General features: G+C 41.5%; 1 protein-coding gene across 12 annotated transcripts; it reads left to right on the top strand.

Moving 5' to 3' along the window:
- The first annotated feature begins 570 nt into the window (after positions 1–570).
- Positions 571–10365, top strand: LOC110508885 (piggyBac transposable element-derived protein 4). 12 transcript variants are annotated; one of them, XM_090225018.1, is made up of 6 exons: positions 4571–4667; positions 4841–4919; positions 5233–5327; positions 5525–5683; positions 6973–7189; positions 7703–10365. In XM_090225018.1, the coding sequence occupies exon 6, from the start codon at positions 7749–7751 to the stop codon at positions 9927–9929; it is 2181 nt and encodes a 726-aa protein (XP_090081144.1). In that variant the 5' UTR covers positions 4571–4667; positions 4841–4919; positions 5233–5327; positions 5525–5683; positions 6973–7189; positions 7703–7748; the 3' UTR covers positions 9930–10365. The 12 variants fall into 12 exon arrangements, with proteins under 12 accessions (XP_036821793.2, XP_090081146.1, XP_021445446.3 ...); XM_090225017.1 differs by lacking the exons at positions 4571–4667; positions 5233–5327 and adding an exon at positions 623–1185; XM_090225015.1 differs by lacking the exon at positions 5233–5327 and having other exon boundaries at positions 4564–4667.
- The last annotated feature ends 3998 nt before the right edge of the window (positions 10366–14363 follow it).

Genomic DNA, 14363 nt, shown 5'->3' with positions numbered 1-14363 from the left:
TGTCAGTTTGACCTTTTTGATCCATCAGGGATGTAATCATTAGACGCTGGCTTTTAAACTGACCTCTAAAAAGTTCAATATTTTATTTGTGCTGTGTTTATCAGCGTTCTTTCACAGTAGATTTGATTGTTGTTAACTCCGTTTTTTAGCTTCATTTGTCGTTCCTCATGTATAAAACTAGCTGGTTTTGAATGTTACTTCAAATTGTTTTAAAGCAACCATTATTATAACTTGCCAGTAAGCCATCATAAAGTATGTTTTCGCTTTGACCAGTAGGTAGGTACACTGCTTGACTTGACCAGGGGCTTACCGGAACCGAGTACCAGTACCTCACATTTTCTACTGCTTGTTCCTGCACCTCTTAGAATATTAGCTGCACCTAAATATAAACAGTACCGGCATCTATTTCAGTTCAGCAGGCCACACAATTGTGGAATATTCAGAAACATGTGTAGAACGCTAGCGTTATCATATTTTGTCTAAATCCCTCACGGATTCAACGTTTGATTCAACAATTAACCACGTCTAAAAGAGTGTAGTGTGTGTGTCTGCGCAGCTTAACTGCAACGTAGTCGATCTCAAATGTTCCCCGTCTTCAAGTGACCCATCCTACACTTTCAGTAAACACGTGTAGCTTTGTCTGCTATTGGCTTTAAACACAATGGTCTCTTGGCGCGCTCTTTTATACAGAGCTTTTCAGGATTATATTTTCGTTTTAATCTGAAAATTCGGTGTTTCTCAACAAGATAAAATCGTTCAAACAAGCTACCTTAGATATATGGCCACAGCCGGAGTTTTACAGCCTACAGCAAATAAGGAGATGGCTTTATCTGCCTAAAGTAGCAACATTGTTTTCATTTTGTGTTCCAGCGGAGGCACAGGTAGCATTGGCTACTACTAGCTACAACAACAAGCGGAATAGCGGCCAGATCAGCGGCGAAGGGTTTGGCTTGCAAAGTTCTGACATTAACAAGATGTCGAGATGACTTGGGATTTCATGGATGAGTGAAAATGGGGTTTGTGGTCCTTCTGTATGGGATATCATCTGAACTACCGGGGGTGTGTTTGTGCTGTTCCAGGTTGTGGCCAACGGCGGCCATGATGGAGCAAAAGGAAGTGGAAAAAATAAATGGTGGTGTGGCCAAACGCACTTTCGTTGAATGCAAGAAGAAGAAGAAGATGGTGGTTAGTTTTTGTGGACCAAATGTATCTCAAATACAATGGTGACTTCCTTTGGGTTTCAATCATTTTGCTCAGATGAATACTATCCATAGGTTGACTAAAACCCAATATGCATTAAATGGTATTTATCTACACAGGGACAGTAAGAAATGTCTAACTTTGTTTTTTTGCTTTGGGGAGTTTGTTTTTATTGGGCAGAGGGTGTAGTGCGTTTTTTTCCCCATGTTCACATTTGGTCTTTTGCAGGTTTTACTATATATTTTTATATTTTATTTAACTAGGTAAGTCCGTTAAGATCAAATTCTTATTTTCAATGACAGCTTAGGAACAGTGGGTAACTGCCTTGTTCAGGGGCAGGACGACAGATTTGTACCTGGGCAGCTCGGGGATTCAATCTAGCAACCTTTCGGCTACTGGCCCAACGCTCTAACCGCCAGGCTACCTGCCGGCCCCAGTGTCAGAACATAAAATACAGCCAGACTGGGCTGCTACTGTGCCTTTCTCTACTTTATAAACTGTTGAGAGTAGACCCACAACTGATGCAAATGGAATGAAATCTAGAAAATCACAGGGCTTTTGTGTCATTATTCAAATGACAATTTCCCTGCAGTATACATGCCTAGAGTAAAATGTTGTACTCACCTGTAAACAATAGCCTAATTCAATTATTCATTGCAATGCAGTGTTGTATGCTAGTCTAGGTAGGATAATTGTATTGTCCCTAAACATGTATATCTCTCTCCTATTTCAAGGTGTTTTGAAACTTCCCTTATGCACTATGCTTTCCTGTCCGCTAACTATACCACACAGGTCAATGTAGTGTACCGGTGCCTATCCTGCCCTCTATCCATCATTCTTAATGACAATAGTGGTAGGTGGATAGTTGTCCAGATCTGCAATATCCTAACTAGTAATCATACCACATATGAAATCATTCAAAACTGCTCCAATATAAGTGGAGAGGCCATGGTGCGTCATTGAGCATGAAAGAACAGTGAAGACGTGAGATATGCACCTCAAAAAAGCTCCCTTATTGATCTTGTGTAGGGTTTGAACATAGTCTCGAGAGAGAGGGGCAATTCCTCTTGCTACTTTGTAGGCAAGCACCATGGTCTTGTAGTGGATGCAGGCTTAGACTGGAAGCCAGTAGGAGTAGCGGGGTGACATGGGAGAACTTGGGAGGGTTGAAAACCTGGCGGGTTGCAGCGTTCTGGATAAATTGCAGGGATTTGATTTGCCTAGTTGAATAAAGGTTGAATTAAACTAAAAATGAAATTGATGGCACAAGCAGGGAGCACAGCCAACAGCCCAGACGGGAGATGACAAGTGCCTGGGTTAGGACCTGCACCGCTTCCTGTGTGAGGTAGCGTTGTACTCTACGGCTGTTGTAGAGCATGAACCTGCAGGAGCGGGTCACTGCTTTGATGTTTGCAGAGAACAACAGGGTGTTGTCCAGGGTCATGCCAAGGTTATTTGCACCCCACAAAAGACTAGTATACAAACAAACAAGAACAACAAATTACAGATAATACAAAGGCCATAAAAGACGCACACATTGACTGTTTTTACAGCTTTCTTCGACCCCAAAGAACTGGGATGTATTCATTACACCGATTCTGTTGCAAAATGTTATCTTAAACGAAAGCAAACGGAACAAAACAGGGGAGGGAACTACATGAACACTCATTTTCGTTGCAACTCTTTGGACTAATGATTACACCCCTGTTCAGCAGGACGCAACGCTTTGGAACATTCAGATAGAAATAGGCTATGTAGCACAAACATGCCTCTCTGACATATAGAATAAGGAATCACATCGGCTCTATTCATGTTATTTCAATCTGCAATGTTCAACAAAAATTTGAAAAGTGGAACATATAAGTAAATAATATGGAATGGTGGAATGCACATGCCTTCTGGAAGATCTGATTAAGCAGAAGATGATGGCGGTATGGTCGCTGGAAGATGTTGGGGGGGGGGCAGCATGGCCCGCGTACAGGAAAAAAAGGAGAAAAGTGGAACATGTTTTGAGTTAATATGGATCACACAGAACCTTTGGAAGAGCTATTCTGGCCCAGTGAGAGTGAAATGTCTGGAGACAATGGATCCTTAACATCTGGCAGATCCATATGTGGAGAAGAGGTTGGGGAATGTTGGGTTGGTGAAAGTGACTTGAAGCGGAATCATGTCGATTTTTTGCATTTCTGCTGTCCAGTAGGAGCGTGCGCTCCCCATCACGCGATTGGGGAGAAGAACTGTGACTTGCTTTCCTCTCCAGAGCAGGGTGCCGTTGAAAGGAGTGATAACTGGAGTGAAGTTAAGTGTTGAGGAAGGTCAGCTGAAGTTGAAGTTTCCCGGTGTCTTTGACGCTCGCCGTTTGGTGTGACGCAGACTGGTGGAGAGCGTGGTTAAACAGACAATACACCGTCTGTACTACTACATTTTGATGTATGTCTTTACCAGATAAAGTCAATTTAGGATGTCAGTTATCCCGTGAGAGCTTTTTCCCGAACCCATTATGGTGTTTTAGGTGTCAATCTTATGGTCATGTGGCAGCAGTGTGTAGGAGAGAGATTCCTAGATGTGAGAAGTGTGCAGGAGGACATGAGACAAAGGAATGTTTAGTTTCAGTGGAAAAAGTTGTACGTGTAAACTGTGGGGGTACCCATGATGCTGGAGATCAGAGGTGTCCGGTGAGAGAAAGGCTGTTTGAGGTTGCCCGGATCAGAGTAGTACAGAAGGTGTTCGACTGCTAAGGCAGTGAAGAGAGGAAGATAGATCCAGGGTGAGGGATTCTAAGAGTAGGACGAGGCCAATAGGGAGTGATAAAACAACATGTGCTTCAATAATAATAATAAGATTTATTTTTTGGGGCATTCTTGGCCATGGTTGTCAATTGTCATCCCTAGCTGACACCTTCCAAACAGATAGTGTCAATTTAAAACTTGCACAAGGCAGTTCACAGAATTGCCAATTTAAAGAAATGTAGCCAATTTATTAATTACAAAATGTAGCTAACATTAGATAGTTAATCCAGAGATTCTTACCTTTGTCCAGATCATCATGGCATTTGTAGTTCTTAATGATAGCCTAACTAGCGTTTCATTTTTGTCGGGATAAATTCAGGCGAATATACTGATAAAAGTCACCTTGTCCTAGAGAGATTTAGTTGGTTATCAAAACGTCACGCCAGGGTAAGTCTACACAAAACATAGTCCTCATTGGAACAATTTCCTTGTTTGACCGCTAGGTTTTATGGGTGTTGTGACTCATACTGCTGTACTCTATGAATTCATACCTCCGAATAGTAGGCTGATACATAGGCAATACAGTAGGTGGCGGCATGTACTTATTACATCTGTTTGCTGACAGTCAAAATACCAAAAAAGAAGAAGTAGAATTGTTAGCTGGCGTGTATGTGCTATATGTTGTTTTTGGTTGCGTTGTTGTGCGAACTCTGTGTTGAGCAGCGGCGGAAGAGAGAGGTAATAACAGAGGTGCATATCTCTAGTAAGAATTTGGGATGGTGTTTGGGTTATGTAACCTGTTAGACACGTAAATATTAAGCATATATAACTGAAATGCCCAAGTGCTGCTGTGGAACCATATGGGTTTGGTAGAATGACATTATGGCTGCGATCATGTGTTTTGGCTTCAGGCAGAACCAGTGGACAAACAGCCAAGATGGAGCTGGAGGAGGTGCAGGACAAACGCTCCCTCTCTGAATGCGATAAGAGGTAGTATGCCTGAAGTACTTTAATATAAATTGCAATCATGTTAAAATACTTCTCCCAAAGAACACGTATTCCAAAAAAATGACCATGTAAAACCATTACGTCACATAAAATGCAAAAATGTGTTATAATGCAAATGAATGGTTCTGCATTACTATCTATGAAAGTCCTTTATCACAGACAGAGAAAAAGCAAATTTTTATCAACGATTGCACAAAACAGCAAGAAAGATAGTGAGTTAGCCTCACTATTAAATGCAGATGGATCTATGTTTAATATACCTTACTGATTAATACATTACATTTAACCTTCATAGGGTGGTCCTGTGAGAAATAGTCACACCTATATTTCTTGACTTTCTTGTGATTTTTGTCTGCACCTTGACTCCTATTGCTGCAAGCTACAAATCTGGTATGACTCCAGTCTTTGCTCCCCTTCTCCACATTTGATGTTGATCATTCTACTGGCATTTAGAAATATGGCACACACAGTTAATGAGTTGAGAACATGCATCATATGATCAATTGTTTTCTCTGTGCTACAGTCTTGGGCTCCCACTTAAATTGTGTGAATTCATTTCCATTGTTTTTGTCTGAAATGCCTTCCAGGAAGAAGGCAATGCAACCTGAGAACAGCAGCGTTGTTCAAGATGATAATGGAAAGGAAGCAGGAAAAATGAATTCTGATGGAGAATTTCAGGCATGTGGCAGCAACGATTCATTTCTAGATTCAATCTTTGAAGAGGAGTTGGATCGACTGTTGGACCTGTGAGTTGAACTATTACATTATTCAGAGTGGATAGCATTTTAGTTTAAGCATCCACTCAGTATTGTTTGCTTAAATATCTTTAACATTCTAACACCCATTTTACACATTTTGATATTGAGTAATTTGCATTTTTATTTATTGAAATGACCACACCCAGTGTGATATTTATAGTTTGTTAATTATATTCACTACCAGTCAAAAGTTTTAGAACACCCACTAATTCAAGGGTTGTTCTTTATTTTTTTCTACATTGTGGAATAATAGTGAAGATGTCAAAACTATGAAATAACACATGGAATCATGTAGTAACCAAGAAGTGTTAAAACAAATCAAAATATATTTTAGATACTTCAACAGGCCACCCTTTGCCTTGACAGCTTTGCACACTATTGGCATTCTCTCAACCAACTTCATGAGGTAGTCACCACTAATACATTTCAATTAACAGGTGTGCCTTGTTAAAAGTACATTTGTGGACTTTCTTTCCTTAATGTGTTTGAGCCGATCAGTTGTGTTGTGACAAGGTAGGGGTGGTATACAAAATATTGCCCTATTTGGTAAAAGACCAAGTCCATATTATGGAAAGAACAGCATAAATAAGCAAAGAGAAATGACAGTCCATCATTACTTTAAGACATGAAGGTCAGTCAATATGGAACATTTCAAGAACTTTGAAAGTTTCTTAAAGTGCAGTCTCAAAAACCATCAAGCGCTATGATGAAACTGGCTCTCATGAGGACCACCACAGGAAAGGAAGATGCAGAGTTACCTCTGCTGCAGAGTATAAGTTCATTAGAGTTACCAGCCTCAGAAATCGGCAATTAACTTTACCTCAGATTGCAGCCCAAATAAATGCTTCAGAGTTCAAGTAACAGACACATCTCAACATCAACTGTTCAGAGGAGACTGCATGAATCAGGCGTTCATGGTCGAATTTCTGCAAAGAAACCACTACCAAAGGACACCAATAATAAGAAGAGACTTGCTTGGGCCAAGAAACCAGAGCAATGGACATTAGACCGGTGGAAATTTGCCCTTTGGTCTAGAGTCCAAATTGGAGATTTTTGGTTCCAACTGCCGTGTTTTTGTGAGACGCGGGGTGGGTGAACGGATGATCTCTGCATGTGTATTTCCCACCGTAAAGCATAGAGGAGGTGTTATGGTGTGGGGGTGCTTTACTGGTGACACTGTCTGTGATTTATTTAGAATTCAAGGCACACTTAACCCAGCACGGCTACCACAATATTCTGCAGTAATACGCCATCCCATCTGGTTTGTTTTTCAACAGGACAATGACCCAACACACCTCCAGGCTATGTAGGGGCTATTTTTTACCAAGAAGGAGATTGATGGAGTGCTGCATCAGATGACCTGGCCTCCACAATCCCCCGACTTCAACCAAATTGAGATGGTTTGGGATGAGTTGGACCGCAGAGTGAAGGATAAGCAGCCAACAAGTGCTCAGCATATGTGGGAACTCCAAGACCTTTGGAAAAGCATTCCAGGTGAAGCTGGTTGAGAGAATGTCAAGAGAGTGCAAAGCTGTCATCAAGACAAAGGGTGGCTACTTTGAAGAATCTAAAATATTTGTTTAACACTTTTTTTTTGTTGATTACTGCATGATTCCATATGTTTTATTTCATAGTTTTGATGTATTCACTATTATTCTACAATGTAAACAATAAAGAAAAACCCTTGAGTAGGTGTTCTAAAACTTTTGACCGGTAGTGTATACCTATTGATTCTTGAAAAATAACACTAATGTCTCATGGGCTTAGTTAAACTGTATAAAATGTATTTGTAAACAAACAATATTAAACGGGTTAGAAAATCTCTCATATTGGCCTTATGGACTGTCAAGCTCTCCATTCAGTATTATTTGCATAAATATGTAATTTTATCAACAAACCCAACCTTTCTCTAAGTAAGTTGATAGAAACCAGATTGTCACAATGATGCTGTTTATATGTATGGCACCACCTAAAACATATTCTATTATTTTATTAATTGTTTTTCAGAGATGAGAATGAAGACCTTCCTTATCTGACGGAACCTTCAGAGGCTATGGAGGGGGAAGAATCCCCTCCCAATGGAACAGAAGTTACAGAAACTATAGTGGAGGATGAATACCCTCCAGATGGGACAGAAGTTACAGAGACTATAGTGGAGGATGAATACCCTCCAGATGGGACAGAAGTTACAGAGACTAGAGGGGGAGATGACTCTCCTCCAATTATGACACGGCTCAGGGTAAGGGGCATCTCCTCTCGCCCTAAGATCGAAGCTTCAGAGTCAAGTGAGGAAGATGGAGAAGACCTTCCCCCTGATACAGAAGTAATCGAGAGCAGGGCTTCAAAAAGAACAAAACTCACCTCTAGCCCCAAAGCAGCACTGCAAAGGAAGGCCAGGCCTCCATCCTCTCCCCCCTGGACACCCAGCCCTGCCAAATCCAAAAACAGAGCTCAAGCAGCCACACCTCTTTTCAGTGGGTCAGAGAGGAAGTGGAGGACTGAGGATGAACCAGACCAAGAGCATAAATGGTTACCTTTCGAACCAGCTAGGACTCCTGGACCCCAGCTAGACACTTCAAAGAACTACACTGTTCTAGAGCTCTTCCAGCTCTTCTTCAGTAATGCTGTTGTTGATACACTCTGCTCAAACACCAACAAGAATGCCAAGAGAAGACAAGAACATGGAATCAAAGAACCATGGAAACCTGTATCTGTGGAGGAAATGTACAAATACCTCAGCATTGTAATCTATATGGGTCTGCTGAATGTACACACTGTATCAGACTACTGGAATCGAAACAGAATATATTGCCTTCCTTTTTGTTGTACAGTCATGACTATGACAAGATTTAGGGCAATCACCTATTCACTGCACATGAGTGACCCAGCAGAGGATGAGGAAAACGACAAGAAGAAGGGGACTGCGGACTATGATCGGCTCATGAGAATCAAACCTCTAAAAGACCAGATTTTGGATGCATGCAGGGCCTTCTACCACCCATTCCAGAACCTTTCCATTGATGAGCGCATGGTGCACTCCAAGGCCCGCCACAGCCTCAAACAATACATTAAATCCAAGTCCTACAGGTATGGATTCAAGCTGTATGTTTTAGCAGATTCAAGAAATGGCTACACGTGCGACTTCATTGTCTTTATGACCAAAAACCCATCTGCTTCAGGCAAAGGGGAGAGCTATGATGTTGCCATGAACCTGTTGAAGGTGCCTTACTTGGGCACAGGATACCACATTTATGTTGATAACTTCTTCACCAGCACAACTTTCTTCCGTGACCTGTACAAAAAGAAATTGGGAGCATGCGGAACCATACGTGAATTCCATGTGGGCATCCGAGAGAACAGCATGCCTGCTCGAGCAGAGAAGGGAACCATCCGCTGGCTCCGTGATGGGGAGCTGCTCTTCACCAAGTGGATGGGCGCACAACCAGTCACCATGTGTACCACCATTCATAAGGCATTCGCAGGGGAGCAGGTCAAAATCAGGAAACAGAGCAAAAATGGATCCTGGACAACACAGTGCATACCCGTCCCAGAGGCAATCAAGCCGTACAACAAGTATATGGGGGGTGTGGACCTGTCTGATTCCCTTATCAAATGCTACAGTGTGGCCCACAAAACCATGAAGTGGTACAAGACCTTCTTCTTCCACTTTATAGACATTGCTGTGGTGAACAGCTTCCTCCTGCAGAAGGACATGGCCCAGATGAAGAAGAAAAAGCCCATGACCCACAAGCAGTTCAGGGAGCAGCTGTGCCTGCAGCTTGCTGACATTGGTAAGCAGGAGGAGGCTGAAGAAGAGTCTTCAGAGGAGGAGGAGGAGGAGGAAGAAGAACAACCAGAAGAAGAGAAGGAATTGGTGGAAGTGAAGCGACCATGCTACCCTGTACCCATAATTGATCCTACCACTGTTGACTCCTCTCAAAGAAAATCTAGCGGCAGGAAGAAATGTTGTCTGTGCAAGGAAAGCCAGACCAACTGGCAGTGTGAGTCCTGTCAGGTAGCACTCTGTATGATACCAGACAGAAACTGCTTCAGAGTTTGGCACATGAATAAAAAGGATCTCGTAGCAGAAGTTTTCAAGAGGCATATAAAGTACAACCCATACCCTACCCATCCTTGGATGGAATATGGGGGGAAAAAAATTGAGTTCAAGTCTCAAAAACAGGCCCAGAGTTTTATTAAATGCCATTTTGGCTTGAGGAACAACAGGAAGTAAAACTATTTTGCTATCCTGTGCGCACTAATGATCAAACCACTATTGACATCTCTCAAAGAGAAACCGTGGGCAGGAAGAACTGTTGTCTGTGCAAGACCAACTGGCACTGAGTCCTGTCAGGCATAGGGCTCAATAGAATGTCTCTGGCACAACCTTTCAGTTCCCCTGATAATACCAGTGGTCTCAAGTGGGATGATGATTATGGTAATGATTATTATTATGGTTAGGCTTATTATTTGTATTGTTTTATTATTTTAGTTTATTCTATTAATATTTGTGCCCATGAATGATCCCAGCACTCTTAAAATCTCTCACAGATGTACTGTACACATGAAGTGTCATTTGTGCAATGATTATTTAGATGATTTTGCAGAGTTAGTCTTGCCAGAAACTGCTTCAAAATATGGAATGTGATTAAAGACAATGAGCAGACTGATGCAAATATGTTTTTTCCCTGGACTACAAGCTTTCTGAAATAGGTAATAGAAGAGTGTTGATCAACTTGGCAATATTTTGCAAGTTCATGGGGACGTAATAGAAAAAAGTATTAGATTAATATTGCCCCAAGCCTGTGTGCAAAGTTGGTATATACAGTGCCTTCAGAAACTATTCATACCCTTCACTTATTCCACATTTTGTCTGAATTCAAAATGGATAAAATATATATTTTTTAATCTTATCCATCCATCTACACACTAACATATAATGGCAAAGTGAAAACATGTTTTTAGAAATATTTGCAAATTAATTGAAAATGAAGAACAGATATCTCATTTACATGCGTATTCACACCCCTGAATCAATACATGTTAGAATCCCCTCTGGCAGCGGTTACACCTGTGAGTCTTTCTGGGTAAGTCTCAAAGGCCCTGATTCCTACCCGAGTTATGGGCGCGTAAATGGAATGTTATTCAATTTTTATGCACTTTTCTCTCTGCGTATTCCTACCTTGAATTCAAGCACGAGAATAGCACGCTATTCACTTGCTATTCGTTCTTGGTGGAGATCAAATAAATGAAGGTGTGGAGGAGGTGTCAATAGATACGCCGTATTCTGACCTTGACTTAACTCCCTCATAATTCCACCACCTTTAAGCAAGAGGAAACCATGTTGAGCAAATCTGCCGGTTTCAAGTGGAAAAAGCATCAACTATTTTTCCGATAGAAATGACAGCATTCTCCATATACTGTAATTTATAACGATAAGAGTTAGGTTAATGAGTCATCTGTTTGGATAAAGGAATTGTAAATATAAATTACGTGTTTTAGATCTATTTTATATTGTAATCGGTGGAGACAGATGTGAAACCAGTAATATGGCAGCAAACTGAAGCATATCAACTTTCCCACAGTGAACTTTATGAAAAGCTGTGGCATTACGCAGAATTTAAATTGTATGGCCTTTTAACTTACAGCAATGGGCACTCTCGAATGTCTTAATTATATGCTACCCCAGTTTTCTCTGTTTCCTATTTCTATCGTGTTAAATATTAGCCACTATCAGTATCGACTGTCAGTAGGCCTAATAACACATTTAACTGCCAATTTACTGTTAGTTCCCTTCAGTTGGTATAGCCTAACTTGTTTAATTTCCTCTGTAAATGCGGCCATGTGGTTGTTGCTGAGGATCATTAGTAACAGTTTATAACATTAAAATAATACGTAATATTTATGGAGCAGAGCGCAGACCAAGCCGTTACAGTTTCATCCTGACCCATGGCACAACACTTGACTGTGTCATCCCACAGTTCCACGGTTAGTGCAGGCAATAGAGGGTATAGACTACTATTGTACATTATTCTCCCTATTATAATTCTATGTACACTAATCTTCCAACATCACCGTGAGTTAAATAACAATGTGGCAATTTTCAGAATGAATTAAACCACTATTTTTGATTAATCTGTATATTTTGTGCATACATTTTTTTAAATGATTCATATACACTGCTCAAAAAAATAAAGGGAACACTTAAACAACACAATGTAACTCCAAGTCAATCACACTTCTGTGAAATCAAACTGTCAACAATGATTGACAAATTTCACATGCTGTTGTGCAAATGGAATAGACAACAGGTGGAAATTATAGGCAATTAGCAAGACCCCCCAATAAAAGAGTGGTTCTGCAGGTGGTGACCACAGACCACTTCTCAGTTCCTATGCTTCCTGGCTGATGTTTTGGTCATTTTTGAATGCTGGCGGTGCTTTCACTCTAGTGGTAGCATGAGACGGAGTCTACAACCCACACAAGTGGCTCAGGTAGTGCAGCTCATCCAGGATGGAACATCAATGCGAGCTGTGGCAAGAAGGTTTGCTGTGTCTGTAAGCGTAGTGTCCAGAGCATGGAGGCGCTACCAGGAGACAGGCCAGTACATCAGGAGACGTGGAGGAGGCCGTAGGAGGGCAACAACCTAGCAGCAGGACTGCTACCTTCGCCTTTGTGCAAGGAGGAGCAGGAGGAGCACTGCCAGAGCCCTGCAAAATGACCTCCAGCAGGCCACAAATGTGCATGTGTCTGCTGAAACGGTCAGAAACAGACTCCATGAGGGTGGTATGAGGGCCTGACATCCACAGGTGGGGGTTGTGCTTTTAGCCCAACACCGTGCAGGACGTTTGACATTTGCCAGAGAACACCAAGATTGGCAAATTCGCCCTGTGCTCTTCACAGATGAAAGCAGGTTCACACTGAGCACGTGACAGACGTGACAGAGTCTGGAGACGCCGTGGAGAACGTTCTGCTGCCTGCAACATCCTCTAGCATGACCGGTTTGGCGGTGGGTCAGTCATGGTGTGGGGTGGCATTTCTTTGGGGGGGCCGCACACCTCCATGTGCTCGCCAGAGGTAGCCTGACTGCCATTAGGTACCGAGATGAGATCCTCAGACCCCTTGTGAGACCATATGCTGGTGCGGTTGGCCCTGGGTTCCTCCTAATGCAAGACAATGCTAGACCTCATGTGGCTGGAGTGTGTCAGCAGTTCCTGCAAGAGGAAGGCATTGATGCTCGCCCGTTCCCCAGACCTGAATCCAATTGAGCACATCTGGGACATCATGTCTCGCTCCATCCAACACCGACTGTCCAGGAGTTGGTGGATGCTTTAGTCCAGGTCTGGGAGGAGATCCCTCAGGAGACCATCCGCCATCTCATCAGGAGCATGCCCAGGCGTTGTAGGGAGGTCATACAGGCACGTGGAGTCCACACACACTACTGAGCCTCATATTGACTTGTTTTAAGGACATTACATCAAAGTTGGATCAGCCTGTAGTGTGGTTTTCCACTTTAATTTTGAGTGTGACTCCAAATCCAGACCTCCATGGGTTGATAAATTTGATTTCCATTGATAATTTTTGTGTGATTTTGTTGTCAGCACATTCAACTATGTAAAGAAAAAAGTATTTAATAAGAATATTTCATTCATTCAGATCTAGGATGTGTTATTTTAGTATTCCCTTTATTTTTTTGAGCAGTGTATATACTTTCCTAACCCTAAAATGTGCCAAAATAATCTTGTTATTTTGAAATGTACCAGTTGGTATTAACACGGAGATGAATATGCATATAATTGGATGGCTTTCTTTCATTGATGCCTATTTTCTGAACCCGTTCTCTCAATGTATTCTAATCTGTCAACAAAATTCTAATTGAAGGTACACTGTATTTAATGGGATGGCTTAAGATAAATGTAATAAACATGAGAAAATATGTTGGCCAGCAAGGAGGGTTTTCAGCAGTTGAATTACATTTTATTCAGCACATGCAAGGGAAACACACCTGCGAAGCCCATTACGCACCTTCATAAGGTAAGTCAATACTAAATACTGAGAAGTGTGTAGGAAAGGGGTGCATAAGAAAGGCGTAATTGTGTGTAAGAGTGTGTGTAAGAAAGGCGTAATTCCTTTGTCGGAATCGGGCACTAAGAGTTTTGCACACCTGGATTGCACAATATTTGCATTCTTCAAGCTCTGTCAAGTTGGTTGTTGATCATTGTTTTACAGACATTTTCATGTCTTACCAAATATTTTCAAGACGATTTAAGTCAAAACTAAGGAACATTCAATGTCTTCTTGGTAAGCAACTCCTGTGTATATTTGGCCTTGTGTTTTAGGTTATTGTCCTGTTGAAAGGTGAATTTGTCTCCCAGTGTCTGTTGGAAAGCAAACTGAACCAGGTTTTCCTCCAGGATTTTGCCTGTGCTTATAGCTAGCTATATTCTGTTTATTTTTATCAACAAAAAAAACTCCCTAGTCCTTGCCGATTTAAAAAATAAAAATAATAATTGAACCTTTATTTAACTAGTAGGCAAGTCATTTAAGAACAAATTCTTATTTCCAGTGACGGCCTACCAAAAGGCAAAAGGCCTCTGGTGGGGACGGGGCCTGGGAGTTTAAATACAGTTTAAAATATTAATATAGGACAAAACACACATCACGACAG

The sequence above is a fragment of the Oncorhynchus mykiss genome, chromosome 28, assembly GCF_057628025.1.
Source record: "Oncorhynchus mykiss isolate SJ-2025 chromosome 28, ASM5762802v1, whole genome shotgun sequence".
NCBI classification, from domain to species: domain Eukaryota; kingdom Metazoa; phylum Chordata; class Actinopteri; order Salmoniformes; family Salmonidae; genus Oncorhynchus; species Oncorhynchus mykiss.
The sequence above is the reverse complement of the archived record's forward strand: the minus strand, read 5'-3'. Positions and strand labels throughout refer to the sequence as shown.

What these genes read in the sequence shown, in the direction of transcription:
- LOC110508885 (XM_021589770.3), top strand. Translation starts at nt 4,804, where the DNA reads ATGACATTATGGCTGCGATCATGTGTTTTGGCTTCAGGCAGAACCAGT. An exon ending in CTCTCTGAATGCGATAAGAG is followed by an intron (nt 4,920 to 5,524) that starts GTAGTATGCCTG and finishes AATGCCTTCCAG; the next exon opens with GAAGAAGGCAATGCAACCTG. An exon ending in TTGGATCGACTGTTGGACCT is followed by an intron (nt 5,684 to 7,702) that starts GTGAGTTGAACT and finishes ATTGTTTTTCAG; the next exon opens with AGATGAGAATGAAGACCTTC.